General features: G+C 42.8%; 2 protein-coding genes across 3 annotated transcripts; both read right to left on the bottom strand.

The window, feature by feature from the left end:
- Positions 1 to 1,194: 1,194 nt before the first annotated feature.
- slc13a1 (solute carrier family 13 member 1) lies at positions 1,195 to 10,830 on the bottom strand. Of its 2 annotated transcripts, none has more exons than XM_084672241.1 (15): positions 9,280 to 10,830; positions 8,557 to 8,685; positions 8,220 to 8,356; positions 7,206 to 7,393; positions 7,022 to 7,058; positions 6,848 to 6,911; positions 6,383 to 6,528; positions 6,037 to 6,156; positions 5,502 to 5,600; positions 5,079 to 5,180; positions 4,543 to 4,637; positions 4,041 to 4,135; positions 3,177 to 3,338; positions 2,280 to 2,417; positions 1,195 to 2,102 (listed from the first exon to the last, which is right to left on the bottom strand). In XM_084672241.1, exons 1-15 carry the CDS (start codon positions 9,388 to 9,390, stop codon positions 1,959 to 1,961), a joined length of 1,767 nt encoding a protein of 588 aa, XP_084528367.1. In that variant the 5' UTR covers positions 9,391 to 10,830; the 3' UTR covers positions 1,195 to 1,958. The 2 variants fall into 2 exon arrangements, with proteins under 2 accessions (XP_084528367.1, XP_084528368.1); XM_084672242.1 differs by having other exon boundaries at positions 6,848 to 6,908.
- Positions 10,831 to 11,018: 188 nt separating this feature from the next.
- Positions 11,019 to 19,799, bottom strand: iqub (IQ motif and ubiquitin domain containing). The gene is made up of 12 exons (XM_084672240.1): positions 19,392 to 19,799; positions 19,159 to 19,293; positions 18,770 to 18,937; positions 18,208 to 18,383; positions 17,184 to 17,339; positions 16,560 to 16,770; positions 16,011 to 16,186; positions 15,503 to 15,673; positions 14,671 to 14,847; positions 14,203 to 14,454; positions 13,832 to 14,017; positions 11,019 to 12,538 (listed from the first exon to the last, which is right to left on the bottom strand). Exons 1-12 carry the CDS (start codon positions 19,783 to 19,785, stop codon positions 12,344 to 12,346), a joined length of 2,397 nt encoding a protein of 798 aa, XP_084528366.1. The 5' UTR covers positions 19,786 to 19,799; the 3' UTR covers positions 11,019 to 12,343.
- Positions 19,800 to 20,810: the final 1,011 nt, after the last annotated feature.

Raw genomic sequence — 20,810 nt, 5'->3', positions numbered from 1 at the left:
TAGACAGAAATGCGAGGTGAAGGGCGGAGTTTAGAAACGTCGCCTCTCAAAGGCTTTCCGCCTGTGCCTTTTCTGTATCGGAACGGCAGTGCGCGCATTGAGTTCCCATACAGGTGGGCAACCTGTAGTGTAGAATGAACAACAGCAACACGTGGGAGGTGCCCATTTTAACAAGTCGATCTACCATAAGAAAAGAACAAACATTGGAGTAGCAACCCTTCGTTTACGGTTATTGTTTGGAGACTGTCGATCCCGTTGGAAACATATGGTCTACTGAAGTTGATACCAATATCTACAAATGGGAGTAAAACTATAGGCACATTTTAAATATTACAATGCTTAATTCGAAGTTGTATTTAAATATGAAACACTGCATTCTAGTAGGACAAGGGCATATTAAGGGTAGACTGACATGTGTCTTACTTTGTAATGAAGTAAAAAAAAAAATGAATATTACCTTTTGTTAAATGTCTTGACATGAAGATGATTAAAGCTAATTACTCCTGCCTGGTGCCTGTCTGTACCATGGCCAGGCGTTTGTGTCTTGTCAACCTTCATATAAAATTAACAACACTAATTACATTAGTGTTGTCATGGCATAAGTGCTATTGATGACTTAATTATCTTAATGCCATAGCTTTCTGTGTGTGTGTTTCTATGATGTGTGGGTGTATGCTTGTGAATGCTTGCATACGTTTGTGTATTTTTATGGCCACGGCGTTTGTGTGTTTGGGGGGGGGGGGGGGGGATCAAACATTACTTGCACTAAGTATTTGTAATGTGACACCATTAGACTAATTGTACTTCACCTTTGGATGCTGCACAGGTAAACACTTACAGTATTCAGACAATGTAATTAAGTAGTGTGTCATCTTATTGGTATTGTAGATCTAAACAAGATGTGTCCAACTCTGTCCCTAGAGAGCTTCTAAGTGACCAAACAGATTGAATGCATCAACCATCAAATTATTTGAATCAAGTGTGCTGATTGGATTGTGAACCTACAGGAGCTCTCCTGGAGCAGGGTCATTTCTGTAGGGCAAGACCTAATGCTATACTCAAGTAGAACCAGGGACACAGTGACTACAAGATGGAATCTTACATCTCAATGTGCCTCATAAGTCAAAGCTTCTCACAGGGAAGGTCTTTGATTGCTCTTTACCACCAACACATAAAGATCCTCATTCAACAATGTCCCAAAAATATATACATTTAATAATAAATTGTTCACTCAGTTCTTCAGAGTAACATCCAACTTCAACTCCAAAATGTCACTACCTAATATACTTTCAGTCACTTCACTTTTACAATGTACCAACATTTCACTGAAAACCACATCAAAGTACAGTACTTAGAAAATCTTTCCTATATAAATGTGGGTTTACCTGTAGGTAAACAAGCTACCACTGATTTGTAGCATTGTATTTACATTATATAATGATGACTGCTGAGATACAGCAGTCAACCTGAAAGTTTTTCTTTCTTTTTTTCTTCATGTTTTCTCACATTCACTGTAACTGCCACTCTTCAGCTCCTATTGGATGGGGAAAACTGATTGTTTACAAATAAACTGTGACAAAATCAATCCTCTGCACAAGAACAATGTGCTGTATTTGTGGTACAAAACATGATGTTCCAATACAAATACAATGGTGCACGTGTCAATAAACTGCATCATGGTGCAGTGCAATATTGGTTAAACAGTGTCCTCTGGAGTTGATCGATTTGTCCTCAAACGGCATTTTAAAATCTGTGGACCATGATATTGTGCACTTCAGGAGAACAATATTCCCTTGCCTCGACCTGTGCACCATCACCACTATCCGTTAGCCTAGATAGCTAACTAACCAGAACCACGTTGTGTACAGTGTCCCATCTTTGTCCACGCTATTGGTCCTTACTTGACCACTTTTTTTTCCTTCCTGAGGTAATTTCAGCTGTGCTTTTATCCCAAAGAATCACAGGCCAGTGCTGTTGGACGGAGGGAAGACGGGCGCCCAGTCAGGGTAGGTATTGAGTCCAAATAGGGGTACTCCCAAAGTCGTCACAGCCAGTATCACCACAAGGACACCAATTACGTTTGTGCCAAGCCCCGCCTTCACCTAGAATCATCGAATGGAGGGAAAACATGAAGAATACCCTTTAAATGTGTATGATGTATTTACATTAGATTGTTGCTACAAGATGCTTTTAAACCAATGTGATGGGGTGACAGTAGTTATACTAATCAATGTGAAATGACACGTTCCTAAAATGTGCACTGCTCACTTAATACTCACCATGTCAATGGTGCGAACATGGCCATAGCCAAACACGATGGCATTGGATGGGTTAGACACAGGAAGCAGGAAGGAGAAAGACGTGCAGAGGGTTGTGGGTATCAGCATGTAGAGTGGGTTCACTTGGATTGCCTCAGCCTGCAGAACACACACACACACATATTGTGAAAAGAACAACCTGTTTACTGCAAAGTACAGCTCTTTATCTTAATTGCCTCTGGTGGCATATGATAAAATACACAGCATATTTGTTGATGTGGTGATGTATGTTTTTGTTTGTGCAACAACAAAACCCATCCTTTAAGTATACTCCATTTACAATCTACAACCCTTGTTTATGTGCCCATTGCAGTACTGAGTCATTTTCATTGTCAACAATTTATTCACTATGAACACCATGTTCATTTCATATGGCTAATGATGTCTAATAGCCCCCGGTGGCAATGTAAGAACTCCCCTTCAATTGCATGAACAATTGAAATAATAGCATTTTACATATTTTGCCATTTAGCATACCCCAATGTTCTCGTGGAATAATAATAGTTAAAGCAAGGGGCTATGGGGAACAGCAGCATGGAAGCAAATGGTATAGAATCTCAGTTTCACAGAAGGAACCTCAGTCATTGAAAAAATCTCAGCTCTATGTCTATGAAGCTGTAAATCTCTTAACTGTAGCATGTACTGTAGGATATTATTAGGCAAGGTCACCCCTATAGATGCCTTTAATCCATTGAACCCAATTTAGAATTTCAACCAATTATATATTACCAATACAGATTGTGTCCATTAATGATGACTATTATCCACAATAATTACTATTATCATTATTATACATCTTTGTTTTTTGATTTCATTAGTTGATGAGTGAAGCAGAGGGACTGAGGACAGTGAACCCACCAGTGGGCCGAGGATGGGCAGGAAGATGGTGATGGTGGCTGCATTACTGGCCACCTCTGTAATGGAGGTGACGATGACACAGGCGATGGTGACCGTCGCTATGACGGGGAGGTCACCCAGAGGGGTGAGCAGGGTTGCCACCCAGGACGATAGACCGGACACCTTCAGATGGGGCAGAGAAAACACGCGCGCGCTCAGTTGGTTGACGCATAATTAAGTGTGAAATCAATACATTCTTATACTAGCAAACAGCATCTTGAGCTGTACTGCATTCGACGATTCAGATATATGTTTTTCCTGTCTTTCACAGTTTTGAATGGATCCACATAGAGACTGTTCTGCATTCAAACTAATACTGTACTAATCACAGAGAACACAACATGTGCCATGTTACTTAGCAACTCACCAGCAGGATACTAATGACTTAGCCTTAATGAGTAATGAAAAGTGTGGCAGTGTCGGAAAAAGTTTTGTACATTGGCGCATTGAAGTTTCTTTGGCTAATGTACGTCAACAACATGTACATCAGGCTTTTAATAGAATCTGGGGCCCTAACATCTCAGCTACAGTTGGACCTGTAAATCCATTGCCTGCTTTGAAATAGATTTCCACAGAGGTTTGTCAGGGTGTAGGAGAGGTGTCACGTCTAGGGAAGGTGTAGGTATAGTGTAGGGTATAGGGGAAGTTTAAGGTGATGGTGGAGACATTCAATCATTTACCAGACGCTTTTATCCAGAGCGATTAGACAAGGTGTAAAGGTATAATGTGAGGTTTTGGGAAAGGTGTATAATGTAGGGAGTAGGCTCTAAAAGCTTACTAGGGAAAACAACATGATAAAGATGATGAAGGTCTGGTAAACTGTACCTGGGTACCCTCAGCCAAGGCAAAACCTCCACCAACAAGCAGGGCCACCTCCCAAGGCATAACAGCCTGGAACTCCTTCCATGTGATCATGGCCTCTGGATGGAGACAGATACGATTCTGTATTGTGTTGTGTTGCCACAGTCTGTACAGCAACTGTTGTACATACATTCCATGTTGTAAATACATTCCATGTTGTAAATACATTCTAAGACAATATTTAATTACTATGGAGGCCATGGAGCCATCGGAAGCTCTATTAAATGTTCTATATAGTAGTGGCGTGTTCAAGTTTGCTCCTGTACTAGGTATACCTGACATCCTACTAGGATATATTTGTCAAGAAATACAGTTATTTGTCAATTCCCAAAAGAGGGAAGGTATAGCTCTGTGCTCTTGACTGCAGTTCAAGAAATTGCTGGTTCAAATCCCCCCAGACTGTATACTTGAAATCACCTGCTAAATGCATGCATTCATATTATTAGGTTTTTGAAAAGATGGCTACCAAAATTATTGGCGGATGGACCATGTGCTGGGATGACAAACAGGAGAAGGCCGAGCAGCAAGGCAGCGGTTGCATCTGTAGCGTAGCCAGCATGTCTGTGTGAACGCAGAGAAGAAGTCAGTCAGTGGGGGGTCAGATGGCTAAGCAGTTAGGGAATCGGGCTATTAATCAGAGGGTTGCTGGTTTGATTCCCGGCCATGCAAAATTACGTTGTGCCCTTGGGCAAGGCACTTCACCCTACTTGCCTTGGGGAAATGTCCCTGTACTTACTGTAAGTTGCTCTGGATAAGAGCGTCCACTAAATGACTAAATGTAAATGTAATATAAGTTAGAGCAAATGTACAACCTGCTTGATTTTCTTGATTTCCTACCAAACATAGGTAATGCTCCAGGTATTATGATACTAATACTAAAAATAAAACCCTTTTAATGAGGAATCCTGATAACATGTTGTTTTCGTCCAATATCGACTTTAATGTTGTTAATGGGTGTAGATTGCAAAACAATCAGGTGTACCAGTGATGGCAAAAACTCACTCAGGGAAGAGGTCGGCCCAGCCAGGCATGAAGCCAGGCTTCCTGGTGAACCACAGGAGAGCCATCAGCACGAAGATGATCAGGGTCACCACCTCCTGGGGACTGGATGGAGCAGGAGAAGGAGGCACTCAACCATAGACTCAAACATGGGTGTGGGTTTAGGTGCGGACAGTAGGAACCGCAAGAGACCACAGAGTATAAATAATTAGCAGCAGGGCATTTGTAGTGCTGGCATTGGGGGTTATACAATGTTTTCCCCCCACTAATCTTGAAATCAGTCAATCAGTCATGTCTGATTAGGAACGGGGGGGAGAGAGAACACACGTGTAGTGTGTTTGTTTGAATTGTTTGTCTAAATGAATCCATGTATAATTAACACAATCTCAAAAGTCACCAACACTCAAGAAAGAGCGGATGTCTCACCAAACAGGCCCCAGAGAATCATACTCCTCCTGAATGACGCGGGCTGTCTCCTTCTCTCTCTCGGACCGTTGTCCTCCACAGCGCAGCAAAGACCTAAAACTGTGTGTGTGGGTGTGGGTGAGAAAGGAAGAGAGACAGAGATAGACCGAGGTAGAGTGAGAGAGTGAGAAAGAGAGAGTTGACAAACAATAAAGATAGCATTTTGGACATTTGCCTCACTGATTGTGATCAGACAAACAATGTTCAATTTCCGAGCATCCAACACTAATAATTAACTAATCTTCTTCAAAGCACAATGGATAGACATGATGCCTAAACAAGGAGAACGCTGTGGATAATGAATCGCGATGGTGGTAATTACGGTGTAGTAAAACTATAATATATTGTTGTCTGTTAATATTATATTGTTCACTCAAGGAAGTAAAGGCATTGACCTGTAAATAGCTCAATGTTTTTGCTGTACCCTAAGCTATAAATATTGGCTTTAAATATTTCAGATAATTCTCATAAGTGACTTGAGGCAGTGTGCACTCACTCAGAGCCAATGAACAGCCAGTACAGCCATATCCATGACAACAGCAGCATCAGGATACTGATGGGGACACAGAGAAGGAGCCAGTTTCCAAAGTTGATCTGGTCGCAGTCTGGATAAAACCTGAAACAGAACTCCCATTAATAAAAATCCAAGTGCACAATATGGATGATGAATCAATTTAGTGTATCATTTTATTTTAAGTGCATTTTACTTTACAAACTAAATATATCTCTGGTCTTATCCTATATCAATCTTCAGGGCAACAGCGTCTGCACACACACAAACACAAACACACAATTTCGAGCACACATCTGGTTTTGAAGGTACAGTTCAGTTAAAAACTTACTGAGTCATGTACTCTGAGAAGATGAGATTGGGGGAAGTCCCGGGTAAAGTGGCGATCCCGCCCATGCTGGATGAATAGGCAATGCTGATGCACAGAGCCTTGCAGATCATATTATCTTGTTTACTTCCGGGTACCTGAAGGATGACCTTAGGTCATGAAATGAAAGTGTCATAAAACAGTCCTTGAAGTCCCTGTCGGGAACTCTAGAATTCCAAAGCAGAAATTGTTGTATGTAGAATAATATTGTTTATAAAGCATGACAATTGAATACAGGTTTTTTCTAATATTTTTTCTAATATTCTAATAATAAAATCTCCCAACATCATAAATCTCATTATAACAACGGATAATTCCTCACCAATAAATTGTATTTTAATGACAACCAATGCATGGTGATATTGTCCAGTTGGTGCTATGTTGCTTTTAGGTTGTAGTTACTGTTCTGTGGTTGTATTTTCTACTTACAGTTCTGTGTGGGGGGACTTCAGGAATAGTGTACACTTGAGCTTCTGGATCTTGTACTTGGCTACTGTGGACAGACAACATGACAGTGGCATAACATTGCCTTATCACTTAGACTAAGAAGTAACTTAGAACCATCTTTCATCTTAAAGAAGGAAACTGCATTTTTTCCTGTACCTCATAATATCCTCTTTCTCTTTCGGCCCAATCATTTCTAAAAAACAAAATGAATGTATAACATTTAAAGGTACAAAGTACAACCAACACACAGTCACACAATGTCATTATTCCCAAACAAGTATCAAGCACTGCGACACCATGACCCAAAGCCAAGAGACGTCTGTGAGCATGTCAGACCCACCGTCCAGCTGCAGGGCCAGGTTGCTGACGCCCGTAGCAGCTCTGGAGCGCCGTCCATCGGCCTCCTCCTCCGACCTCAGGATCTGTTGGATGACGGCTTCCACAATGGGCATCACCATGGCGACGGCGGAGGTGTTGCTGACCCACATCGAGAGGAAGGCACAGCCGGACATGAAGCCCAGCATAAGCCTGGGAAGGGGAAATGGAAAGGGCAGGATGAGGTCAGTAAGCTGAACACGTTCAAGAAACAACAGTGAGTGGTGAATGGGTAGGGTGGCTTCTTAAATGCCTGAAGTTTGATTTATAAAATTGAATCTGCTTTCCTGTGGTAAAACCATTGTAGAAAATAAAATAATTTCACAGAAAAATGTAGCTGTAAATGTCATTTGCTTCAGCGTAATTAATTTAGGAGAAATTGTATACAGACTTTGCATCACAGTGGTTTATGAAAATCAACATGTGGAACTTTTAGTTGGAAATATTTGGTTGAACTATTGTTTATGTAACAAAGTGTCACAGGTGTCATTGCTTCGCTTATCAGTATATCTTCCTCCATTTCTTGCCTGTACTAGGATTCAAACTGAGGTTCTTTTTCTGAGGAGTGAGTTCAGTCAAGTCAGCTTGTTATATTAGGCTTATCTTCTCTCATAATATTGATCCTTCATTCCATTCTTTGTCTTAAAGATATGGCTAGACATGGCCTTGTCCCTTGCTTATCAGTTTTAGTGACACCTACGAACCAGAGCAGTCAAGTTAACTTTGTCTGTATTGGTTATCACAAAACAAACTGTTGTTTCTACTGCAATAACATAGGAACTAAGAGAATACTTCAAAGTTCACCTGGATTACATCATGTAACCCCCCACACATACTGTACACAAACACAAAAATACACACACAGACAAACACAAACAGACACACACACTGTCTCACATGCTGCACTGACTCGTGCCAATATTTTGTGTATGAGTGATGATTTCAGAAAGGTCACAAAAAGTTTCCAAGGAGACCTTACCATCCAGGGTTGACCCCCACCAGGGTGACCAGCCTGAGAGCTATCCTTCGATGAAGGCCCCATTTCTCTATGGACGTGGCCAGGCAGATTACCCCTATCAACAGGAGGTGGAAGTCTTTGAAGTACACTTTAGCCACCTAACATGGGATAGGGGGGACAAAACAGAAGCATGAGAAAAACTATTAATTGCTCAGTTTGGATATTGCATCAAAAATTACATCCTGAAATGGTGTGTATTTGGAGCGAGAGAGAAAGTGAAAAAAGTGCCTTTTGTGCCAATTGTTTGCAAAAAACGATAATGGGATGTTGTGAGGAGGGGTTCTCGTAAACCATTCACCTCGTTAGACTTCAAGATGCCGAACAGTGGGAAGAGAAGGGCAGGCAGCATGGCTGTGGCCGACAGGGGCAAGGCCTCCGTCAGCCAGTAAATGGCCATCAGCATGAGGACAAACGCACAATCTGCCACCTATAGCAGGGTAGGACAAATAATGATGGATAGATTATACCAAACATCCCAGTGGCTTCAGCTGATAATGTTATCTATGGGTCGTTCACTCCATAGTGATAATGTACAGTAGGTGAAAAACCCAATAATAGAACTAGCGTTGCAAAGAAGTACATTGAAAAGTTGATCACACTGCTACACAATTTATGTACCGTTAAGTCGAAATAGACATTTGATTACGGTGTGTCAGTGTAGGCTTTTGAGGAATGAGGGAAAATTTGTTTAAATCCATAGATTACTTTTTTTCTGCCGGGTCATTTCAGTTAATAATATACTTTCATACACATATATTTTTTTTTTTGACAAACACAGAATACATACACTTTTTTAAAATCTTGAATAGCATATGACAGCGGCAAAATGTTGGATTTGTTTATAAAATAGGGCAAAAATTTGAACCACGTCTGGGTACCAAGCCACAATATTCATACTACACTTTATTAAGCACATTCCAGCATGTGTATTAAAAGGATTGTGACGGTATACCAAACTACTGTTTTGACCGTGTGTGTGTGTGAGGTGTTTGTCTGGTTGTGTGGCGGGGGCTTCTCTCACCTTGGTCCCGATGACTAGAGGGAGAGGGAGTAGGAGCGAGGGCGTCATGAGGATGATGAGGAGACTCCGGTACCTCCACGTCACCTTCAGAACCATCTTTACAGTCTCCATGGTTGATGCTGCTCTCTCTTCGACGACTCCTGGATGGCACTGACAGCTTTTATGGGAAACCTCACCTTTTTGTTATCCAGCCCCCAGCAGCCGGTCGTAAAGTTTATCACGAAGCTTATCGCTTTTATAGTTGATGGTCAGCCCATTGAACATGCACTGAAATGTGCAATATTTAACCAATTTGTGTTTGTGCCGTATCCCAATGTATTTGATTTGTCCAGGCATGTAACCCTTGAGCCTTAGACAGGAGGCACCCTGTATTCAGAGGGAGTGCATGCGTCTGCATAATGGGTTGTTACACAACCTTCTTTATTGATGGAGCATCATTACTTGGATTTCACCTGTGCATTCTTGTGTGGCAACGTCTCATTGACAGACTTCTCTGAACATGTGCTGCATCTCCCCTCCCCTTAATGTTCTATTCAAGTATCAAAGGCCCAGTCAACAACATTTCCAGAACAAGAAGGTTTTCCCTGAATTTTTACATTGTGACATCATGCATTATAATGCTGTTAATCTTGTTGATGACAAATCTGCACAGGTGCTTTAGGTTAGGCCTGTTCCACGAGGCAGTAACGTCTACCAATATGCTTCACTCATCTGGGTTAGGCTTGCTTTAGAATAGGGACGCTGGGTCCATTAATTATGCCTTTACTTCATTTTACCTTGCGTTGCCCTACTGATGTTCTTAGGGTTTTCGATCCGGTGACCATACAGATTAGGCCGTGTTGTAATGTATTACAAAAATATATGAATATTGTCCATGTTCCAGCCAGACACATAGTTTTTCTATACTGTCATTTTGATTAATTGATTTGATTGTAAAGAAATCATAAGAGCAGCATGTTTGGTTTCACATATCTACCTGAGGTAGTAAATAAAAGGTAAACAAATCATTCTCTGTTTCTTCTTCTTGGTATGCATGTCACTCAGACTCCTTCCCATGCACCTAGGACATGGCGAGTGTTCATGTGTCTGCATAATGCAATGTTATTTAACATCTTATTTTATCAAGCAAAATCAACCATTGTAATTCAAATTCAGTCTGGATTTTCTCAGACCCCTTTGAACCTGTTCACACCTATGTCTCATTGACAGACTTCCCTGAACATGGTTGCTTTCTCGGAATGTTGTCCAGACCACATGGCAAAATTGCCTTTGAAATGGATGCCATCAAATTTCCTTATTTCTGGTGCAACTGCAAACAGTATGTGTGACCAATTAACTATGAAAATGTAACCTTTTCACCATTGTTTCCATTTGACGTTGACCCCATTTTTTTGTTATGTATAGATGACTTTCTCGCCTCTATTGTCTCTCAACTCCCATATAGGAGCCTGTGAATAGAGGTCAAGTACATGGACTACAAATCTATAGAACTACAAGAGAAAAGCACTCATCATGGCCATTGATTCTGCATACAAGACTAGAATTAATTCTAAAGTGATAACGAATAGAAAAAAACTAAACACAAATCTAATCAATAAACAACTTTACTGATATCACATTAAGGGTCTTAATCAAAAATATGTGCTCTCCATGTTGTTGTACAATATCTGCAAAATGTTCTAGTTGTATGTGAGAACAAGGCTTTAGCTGAAATTTCAAAGAAGAAACTAAGAAAAGAATAAAAGTGGAAGCAATTAACCTTTTCTGTTACAGCTTTTTGAGAACTCAATTTCTTTGAAACTTGGGTCCCCACAATCCCTCAGCATGCTATGAGGACAGGGAACAACCTTTTGCCCTTTTGCTTAATTGCAACATTTCAGACTTATTCATCGTCCAAATACCGTTATTTATCTTATTTCAGCCACAGTAATTAGAATCCTTTGATCTTTTACATTTCAGCCAAAAAATATTCCTAAAATGATTATTAAGTATAGAGTATTATCTCTGATAATTGAGCAGAGGTGGGTCTTTCAACTGGAACTTTTACATAATGCAGGAGTTTTTACCTCTATTTGTACCTCAATGAACAAAGAAGGTACTTTTTAAGATAAAAGAAAACCAACTTATTATTTCATTCATTCATACTTTAAATGATACTTCTTTTGAGGGATCTTGTAAAATACAAAACATTTACTATGAAATGTTGCTTAGTTAACATTCATGTTTAGAACTAGGACATTACCGACAACTAAACATTCTAAGAAAACCCACAGAGGCAGCAGAATTGCCTGGAAATCTTGTGTTTTTATGTTTTGCATGTTAGAGGCCAGCAGGCTCTTCTCTTCGATGATTAGGCCCATCTGAAGCCTGTCCTTTTAAAGTAGATAGGACAGATGAATCCTCCTAATACATTGTTACCGCTGGCAACAAAGTGTTAAGAGGCCCTTTGACAGACTTTCTTTCAAAAGACACCGTCTGTGAACTTAGAACTCTGTGACACCAGTGGTATTAATAGCAAAGTTCACGCAATAAATATCGCACAATAGTTATTTCTCCATGAAGGTACAGAGGTGGCTAATTATATCATAAATGCAATTGTATTATTCCCTTTATTGGTCTATTGATCGCAAATTGTGTGAGTTTTATTAGAGCTTAAATTGAGCGACATCAAACCTGCTCCGTTGAAAGAAAAGTCTGCATGGTTTTAATGATCCACTACTTAATAACACACTGTTTTGAACAAGTCAAACCCATGGTACAATATAGACGAGTCTCAAGCACACACCTACCAACACACAAACGCAATCTTTCAAATTGTTTAGGGTTTGCAATTTGACTGTTTAACTACTTGTTGCCCGTCATCATAAATTATTATTATTGCAGTTGATCGGCACAACAGTACATTCATGAAGCGACACTACTGTGTTGAAATAATAATAAAATCCCTTACATAACAGTCAAATATGTTATTTAATAGAGGGTGGTCCTGAAAGAAGAGGAGAAGAGAATAAGAGAAGTGAAGGATAGTGGTGAGGGAGATCCCTATAGTTTTAACGCTGCCACCTCAGGTCTGCGAGGTGTTTATCTGAGTCCGAGCCATCACCGTGGCGATGGGCCTGGCCACCAGCAGGTTGCAGTGGGCGGCGGATTGTGAGTCGACATCCTGGAGGTACCGGGCCATGATGGGGATCTGGGAGAAATACTTCTTGGCCAGAGTGTGTTTGTGTTTAACACTGCGAATGAAAACCACTCCGTAGGCCTATGAAGAAGGATCCGCAAGATTAGGACACAAAGAGTTTAGGTTAGCTAAGGGTTAGGGTTAAGGTTAGGTGTGGGACCCCGACAGGACCACAGCTAAGCTGAGACCCCGTGAAGGGTTAAGGTTGGGGTGAGCTGGTAAACAATGCAGAGGTCTGGTCGACTGTATGATCTAGCCGGAAGTACCCATTTTTCCACAATGGTTAGAAGCATCTTTACAGTTACTGGCAAAAGGCCCGGACCTTGAATTTGGACAGGCTTTAGCCCTTATCTTATCATCACTTATATTATTGCGCTTTCTTATAACAATCATAGTACAGTGCATTAATTTAAATGACCTGAAAAAGACACTAAACGGTAGCCTTATCAACTTTTTTCTGATAAGGAAGTTGAACTCCAAGTTATAAGTAAGTTCATATTAACTTAGTTTTTTTTAATTGTGTCTTTTCAAGAGTCCTTGTCCAAGATCCTCAGTTATATCTCTCCATTTGTATTCCTGCCTTCTTTGTATTTACTGTTTTTAATAAAATAATTAACACCCTGTGCAGTTCAGGGTTTATTCCAACTGGAGAAAGCATTCCTTACTCATTCAGTGAAAACATATAATGATTGTAAGATCATTCTTCAAATATTCTATAAATAGTAATGTTAAGCTTAAATAAACTATAAGAGGAATGTATCATGGTTGGACAATTTGCAAAAAAGCTTGTAAACCAATCAATGGCAAAGTATTGATTCAATCTGGTTCAAATAATCAAAAGTTGAACAATGACATATCAGACACATTTAACTTTCTTCTGACATTTTGATTGTTAATCAGTGTGTATTAGTTTGTAGGTTTGTATTTTTCAAACAAGACATTTTAGGATGACACATCTATTAACCATGGGGGCAAACATAGGGGCTAGAGTTTCATGTTACACATTTAACAAAAATAAGCGTACATTCTTTGCAGAACATTAATTAAAAGGTTCTCTGGTATTTACAATGTCATGATCCTGTTCTACATGCTATGGATGAGAATCCAATTGGGCAAAAAAGCCATCTGCTGGAGAGACATAGTATTCCTCAAACATCCACCACCTGGTTTATAACTCTGGAAGCTACGGCAACAACATGCTGCTGGATTGTCCTTGATAAGCACAAAAGCTGTGAGTGTGTGTGTGTTTGTGTGAGAGAGAGTGTAGTCACGTGTGCATTTAATAACTCCTGGTTTTGATCAGTCCCAGGCACAATCATAATAAATCTACAAAAGCAAATGATTTCATGTCCAGAATGGACATGTGTGCAGTACCTGGTCAAGGTTCTCCACTTTCAGGTGCGCTGACGCCTCGTCCTTGGCAAGCAGGACACAGTTCCAGGGACTCCACTCCCACACACGGTCCCACCTCACCATCACCAGGTCGTGGAGGTCACTGCACGCGCTCAGTGCCGACTTGGCGCCCCAGACCACATCCACCAAGTACTGTAGGTCCTGCTCCTGAATCACACAAGGAAATACATTCAAACCACCCCCAGTACCACACACACACACACAAGCGTCATCGTGTGCACATGCAGGCTCGTAAACATGACAAGGGAAGGATAAAAAGCGTTCGATGGATTACTATCTCACACACACACCAGCCCGCCGACACACACACCCACACCCACAGTCCCTCCCACCTGCAGCAGATAGGTGATCTTGGCCGTGTCCCCGCTGGCGAGCGCCTCGGCCTTGCGGAGCCTGTGGAGGATGGTCCTGTAGTGGGAGAAGTCCTCCCGGCGGCGGGCCTCGTTATCCAGCTCCATGCAGCGCCGGCACTGGCCCACGGAGCGGGCGTTGGCCGTCAGGGAGAAGTCGGTGGACAGCAGGTAGCGGCTGCAGCCACCACAGAAGTAGATGTTCTTCTGGAGCTGGGTGGGGTCCTGAGGTACCTGGGGGAAGGAGGGAGGGGAGGGGGGGCAGAAATGGGGCATGGGGGGGTGAGGGTTGGGTACTGACATGTGCAAAACTGTCTCTTTAAAACAGCACTGGATGGCATAGCCGGGATAGTTTCACATTTTCAGTGCCATTTTTGTTTGTGGAAGCCACGTCAGGTACACCACAGGATGCAGCAGGCCAAGGTCAGCCCAGTGCCAGCAGTCGCGTACCTTCAGTATCTTCGCCACCTCAGGGTTAAAGGTTGGGGTTTTGATGTACTGAAGGACGAGGGTGGATATTCTCTTCCTCAAGCCCTCCAAGTTGGTCTCCTTCACCCCCCTCATCAATAGGTCTGCCTCCCTGTCAATCAACTCCACTATGTCCTTGGTCAGCTTACACTCGTGCTCCTGATAATCAAAATGGGGAGGCGGAGCTAAATCAACTATCACAGTAATGTGACTCAGTAATAATAATGATTGTAATTACTATAACGGAATTATATGATAACGTGTTTTAGCAACTGCACAAGATATTTCAAAATATGTGGAAAAGAACATGTTAAAGCACAACACCATGGACTGATTGTGGAAACAAAGTGTCAACAATTTGAGTGGCAGGCCTAGAACTTGAAGCCTTTTGCCCTGCTGTGAGTGAAATGATGTGGTACAGTAAACTACCACTGTGATTTGGTGGCTGATGTAAAAGACTAATAATTGATGTAGTCTCTCTCCCCCTCTCCCTCTCCTCTCCCTCTCCCTCTCCCTCTCTCTCTCTCTCTCTCTCTCTCTCTCTCTCTCTCTCTCTCTCTCTCTCTCTCTCTCTCCTCTCTCTCTCTCTCTCTCCCTCTCCCTCTCCCTCTCCCTCTCTCCCTCTCTCTCTCTCCCTCTCTCTCCCTCTCTCTCCCTCTCTCTCCCTCTCTCTCCCTCTCTCTCCCTCTCTCTCTCTCTCTCTCCCTCTCTCTTTCTCTCAGACATCTCCGTCTCTGAGTCTGTCTCTCCGTATCTCTGACTGACGCTCTTGGTCTCCCAATCAGTCGTTCTCTCTCTGCCCCCTCTGGAGCACCTTGACGGTGTGCTTGAGAGTGAGCAGCACGTCCAGTCTCTCCTCCTGGTTCAGGTAGGTCAGGTTGATGCTGGTGTACAGGTCCCTCAGCTCCTTGGCTCGGATGGTAAACTGGGTGTCCATCTGGGTCATCCTCCCGTCGAACGCCCGCCATCTTTTAGGGGCAGCACACTGACCGGACGGTCAACAGACAATTAACAGACGTCAGTTAACATGGACCTAACACCGTGACATATGGACAGTATGAAGAACTCTTCAGGAGTCTCTTCGGAACATCTTGTTATCTCTGGGTTATCTGGCTCACTGACTCCTGTCGATGACTACTGTAGTCCCTGCTACCTCAACTGTAGAAGGTAGACTATATATTTTATTTATTGCAGGCATTGAAGTAGGTATTACCCATCTTACTGGAAAAACCGCTGTTCATCTCAAAGCAGACTTTGATAAAAACACATAGGCGGACGACCGCCTGACCCCCCCGGAACTACCTAGCAGGATGACCTCTGACCTTGTCCAGGAAGGCCTGAACGGCCTTGTCGTGGTTCTTCTCGCTGGCGGCGATGCGGTGGCGTCCGATGGATGCGATGAGTTGCGTCTCCTTGTCCAGCAGGGCGCACAGCGCGGCCTTCCGCTCTGCTCCCGTCAGCGTGGCATCAATTTCTTCCACCTCCTCACGTCGCCATTCTGGAGGGGGGAGAACATTATTCTGGATGATATCATGGTTGTCTGGTTATAATAGCCTTCAGACCGATGGCACCACCCAATGAAATGCTGTTTGAGCTGTGCTCTTTGGAAATGTGATTATTTGTTGGTCTTACATGTATAGCTTTGGATATTTTAGTGTCTGTTAAATAAATTAAATGCAATGTAAAAGGTCATGTGAAAACCTACAGTACTGTACTGTGCTGAGTGAGTCACCTGTGCACACATGCAAATACTGAGAGTAAACATCACAAACATTCATTCAGTTAGTTGATTAAACCTGATACGGTAACTTGTATATCCACACGCCTACCTTCCTCCTCCACACACACACACACACACACAGTTTCCTCACTTTCCAGCGCGTTGTAGAGCAGTGCGAAGTCCGCCTTGTTCTGGGGGTTCATCCTGCGCCTGTGCTCCCCCCGGACCTGCTCCTCCTTCTCCTCCGTCTTCCTGCGCTCCTCGCGCTCCACCCAGGCCAGCCGCAGCTCCCGGTCCTGACGCAGCATGTCGGTCAGGCGCCAGGCCTGCCAACGCCGCGCGTACGTCTGCAAGGTGATCACCTGACGGGGAGAGGGGGAGGGGCAGAGAGAGAGAGAGAGAGGGAGAGAGAAGTGGGAGACAGACAGAGGTTAGCTTTGTAGTTTTCCCCCCAAAAAGGCAGTAAATCAAACTTCAACAAGACTTACAGAACCTCACACCAAGCAGCACAGATTCATTACATGCTAACTCACGCACACACTCCAAATTTGAAACGGAATCATTCCGAAAAAGAACCACCCCAAAATAGCACGGCACATTCAAAAAAATTGATTCATTCATACAATTACGAACGAAATCAGATGAATGAAGATATACAGTACCAGTCAAAAGTTTTTGAAAAAACTTGAAGGGGAAATTGTGTCCAAACTTTTGACTGGTACAGTATAGTAAACATCTCTATTTCATGCAGACTGAGAAGAGCACACGAACGCACGGCTTGGAGCCTCCTGGCGTGGTACTGGGCTGCCGTGACGTAGGGGCCCGGGGCCACGAGCTTGTCCTCGGCGTTGGAGATGTAGCAGCCGATCTTCGTCATCTGGGTGGAGGTGCTGTTGGAGCACTGCTGTCCCTGGCTCCTCATGGACACAGTCTGATGGGGGAGGGGGCGGGGGGGGGCACACAGTATGACAGCAGCCAAAACGCACCAAAGCTTGGTTTATAGAGTGCTATACAGTACCAGCAACACAAAAGTCATTATAGTCACTCAAACACACACGTACACAAACACGCACACACACAAACGCTAAAGGATGTCAGGCACCCCAAAGCATTCTTAAACATGCAATATACTGCAAGGACTTCATAAGCGCTGCTCAACAAATCATCTCTCAGGAAAATCCACACTTTCGGATTGATCAAACATGTCATTACCATACGCTGCGACCATCTTCCAGTTCAATGTGAGCACAGAAGCCCAATTAGGCAATTCTCGCAATAGTCCAATCAGAAACCGTCACAACACAGACACAATACAAATTGTGTATACCGGTAATTGCAAGGCAAACAACAGGTCACTGGCTTTGTGGCGTAAATATAGACTTGATCTGGAAAGATAACGTCTGCTGACGGTTTAATAAGGTGCTTTTATCCATATGAGTGAGAGGTCAACTCATTACTCCAGGGAAACGATCTCATCACATGAATGCACAGCCACAGAGACAGGGGATCTCATTACACTGCTGCAAAACCGCAGGGTTTGAGTGTGATGGTGTGAGCGTGTGAGCATACATAGGCGGGCCCACGTTTGTTCCACCGTGTGCATAGTCAATTGTAATGTATGTAAGTCCCATACTGGTGTGTGTGTGCGTGTCCATAATGAGCATCCTATGAGTGCGAGTCTTATTGAGTTTCGGCAGCGGTGTGTGTGCGCGAGTCTTCAGAGAAGGCGAGCAAGTGTGTGCGCGTGTTTGTTAGACGTGTGTTGGAGTTGGATTTTTAAGTGGGTGCGTGGGGGCTACCTGTGTGTCCCGACTGAAGGTCTCCACTCCCGTGTCAGGTTTCCTCCTGGCCATGGTCTGCACGGCGGCATGGTGGTACTCAGTACCTGCAGCCTTGTGCCTGTAGCCCCCCAGGAAGGCTGTCCTACGGGTGGCTCTCTCAATTTCCACCACCACATCCTGGTACTCCGTTGTGTCTGGGAGGGGGAGGAGGTGGGGAGGGAGGGAGCAGATGAAAGATCAAAAGAAGACAGGCAGTTGGCCAAGAGGGAAGGGCAGAGAGAAGCTGATAATCGAATTCAGCTGTACATGGATTTATAATATACCGTTTAGATTTGTGGTCTCGTAGGAAATATAATGTCACGCTCATTATAAACACATACAGCACATTTAAGTTATTAATGATTATTAGTTTCTATCTAAGTGCGATTTATTTACGCTATACACAGTACATCATGTATTTTTAATCTGTGTTTACACTGGTGATTCTGAGATTTTAACAAAAATAAGAACATTTAAGACAGACCTGTTCAACCACATCAGGGTATACACACACACCCTACACTGCACTGTATATGCCCACCTGTCTGCACTCTGACAGTGATGACATCAGGCATGTTGTACTCCTGCTGGGGCTTGACTGGGCGGATAGGGTGGTACTCTGGGTCTGTGGAGAACATCTCCAGCTGGATGGTTCCATGAGGCTGGACTCCCAGGTCCATCAGGCTCCTGTGCTCCTTTACTACTCTGCCTAAAAGAGAGGGGGGAGGGACATGTTGATAAATGCCTAGCCACAGTTTGTTTGGCTGTAACATGGTGTGACCATCAAAAATATATCTGGATGGTCAAAACGTGAAATGTGTTGGCATTCTGCTGTTAGTCGTAAATGATGTGCTATTCTTGAAAATGCATGCTCGAAGCGGGCAGGTTTTACAACTAATAGCTGAATGTAGGCTACAACAGACAACTTACCTTCCAGTGAGATCTGAATGACTTCTGAAGGGACTTTCAACTGGTTTGCAAAGTGACGCTTCAGGTCTTTGATGCTGAGTCCAATGGCAAAGGCCATGGTCATCATATTGCCTTCTGGCATCAGCATAACCTTTACTACAATGAATTAGAATCTCAGAATAGTAGTGTAAATGTTTCAAGATACGTTTTTGTTTTATTGTTGCTGTTGACTTGAAACAATACTGAAGTCTTACCCGTAGCTGTATAGTTTCTAACATCAGTGAAAGCATTAGCTTTCTTGTCAATGGCTTCATCTTCGCCACTCTCTTCGGGAACTTGCTCTTGAACTGTGACTTCGGCTGCACTCTCACCAGAGGTTAAAAAAGTGGACGTGCACACCTCTACGACAGGGTGGCTCTGCTCTTTCTCAGTGGCATCGCTGATTTCTCGAGAACCTGCACTCGTATTTGGTTCATTCACTGAGTCTACAGAACCGTTCACTTTTTCTTCCTTTTGAGCGTTTTCCTCTTCGGTTTTGAGACCGGAAGTTTCATTTAATGCCCCTTCGTTATCAATTATTTTGTCATTTTCTTGAGCATGTTGCTCTTCAATTTCAAGTCCTGGCGTTTCATGTTCATGCTCAGACATGATTAACAACCAGTCTAGCTGGTAGTATTCTACAGTAGTTACCTTGACTAGCCTTCCTCGACTGCTTACTTATAATTACTGCTAATTTTGAGCCAACAGGTTGCAGTTGGCTCCTGCAACAATGCAAGAAACAGATCCGGAAGATCAACTATTGAAATGCGTTGGACAAACATGGATAGCAGTTTGGCATCGTTTTGTATTTGTTCATAGCAAGCTAGCTAGCAAACTTTCGCTGTTAACCTTTTTAGCAGCAGCGAAGCAAGTGTTTGGCGCTACCATGGTAACTGATGTAACCTCCCACCTGAATATAAGCCAATAAATGCAGGTGGATGGATCGCATGGTAAATATAAGAAGTTGCTTGATATTTTACCGGAACAGAATCTACAAAAAATAAACATTTCCTTTGGTGTTTATAAGATTGTTTATAAAATTGTAATCAAACTACTTAGACTGCAAAGACACAACTCTGTAGGCTGATGTGAAACAGGGATCCTCATTACACGGTACTTTTAAATCACAAAATAACTAATCCTCCTGACTCGTTCATGACTAGTGCATGACTACATCAGGTAGGATTTGTTACTTTGGAATAATATTGCAAAGCTGTGTGCTTACACGGGTCACGCTGTATAATCAGTGTCAACAGTAGGAGACAGAGGCCCCCTCATGGAGCCATGAAAATGCTGATAGTTATGCATCCTCTGACAGCATTGCAGACATAATCCACAGTGCAGACCTACTGGCAACTGCTAAGCTTTTATTGACTACACTGATTCAAAGAAGTAAAGTAAGCACATGGCAATATATATTATAACGCCTACACACTGTTGTATACACTTTCACTGGCACAAAAGAACAAGCAGATAAATGTGTGTTGGGGGTAGGGGGTCTGATCATTAACAACCCTTGCACAGCACCAGCTTGTAAAAAAAGAGGACACGCCAAACTTTGTATTCCATACTATCATATTTCTCGTAAGAAAAATAGATTTCGATGAGCTATCCATGTCACAATGGGGCTTAAT

The sequence above is a fragment of the Hypomesus nipponensis genome, chromosome 14, assembly GCF_054491055.1.
Source record: "Hypomesus nipponensis isolate SF chromosome 14, ASM5449105v1, whole genome shotgun sequence".
NCBI classification, from domain to species: Eukaryota; Metazoa; Chordata; class Actinopteri; order Osmeriformes; family Osmeridae; genus Hypomesus; species Hypomesus nipponensis.
This window is presented reverse-complemented; position numbering and strand designations above follow the sequence as displayed.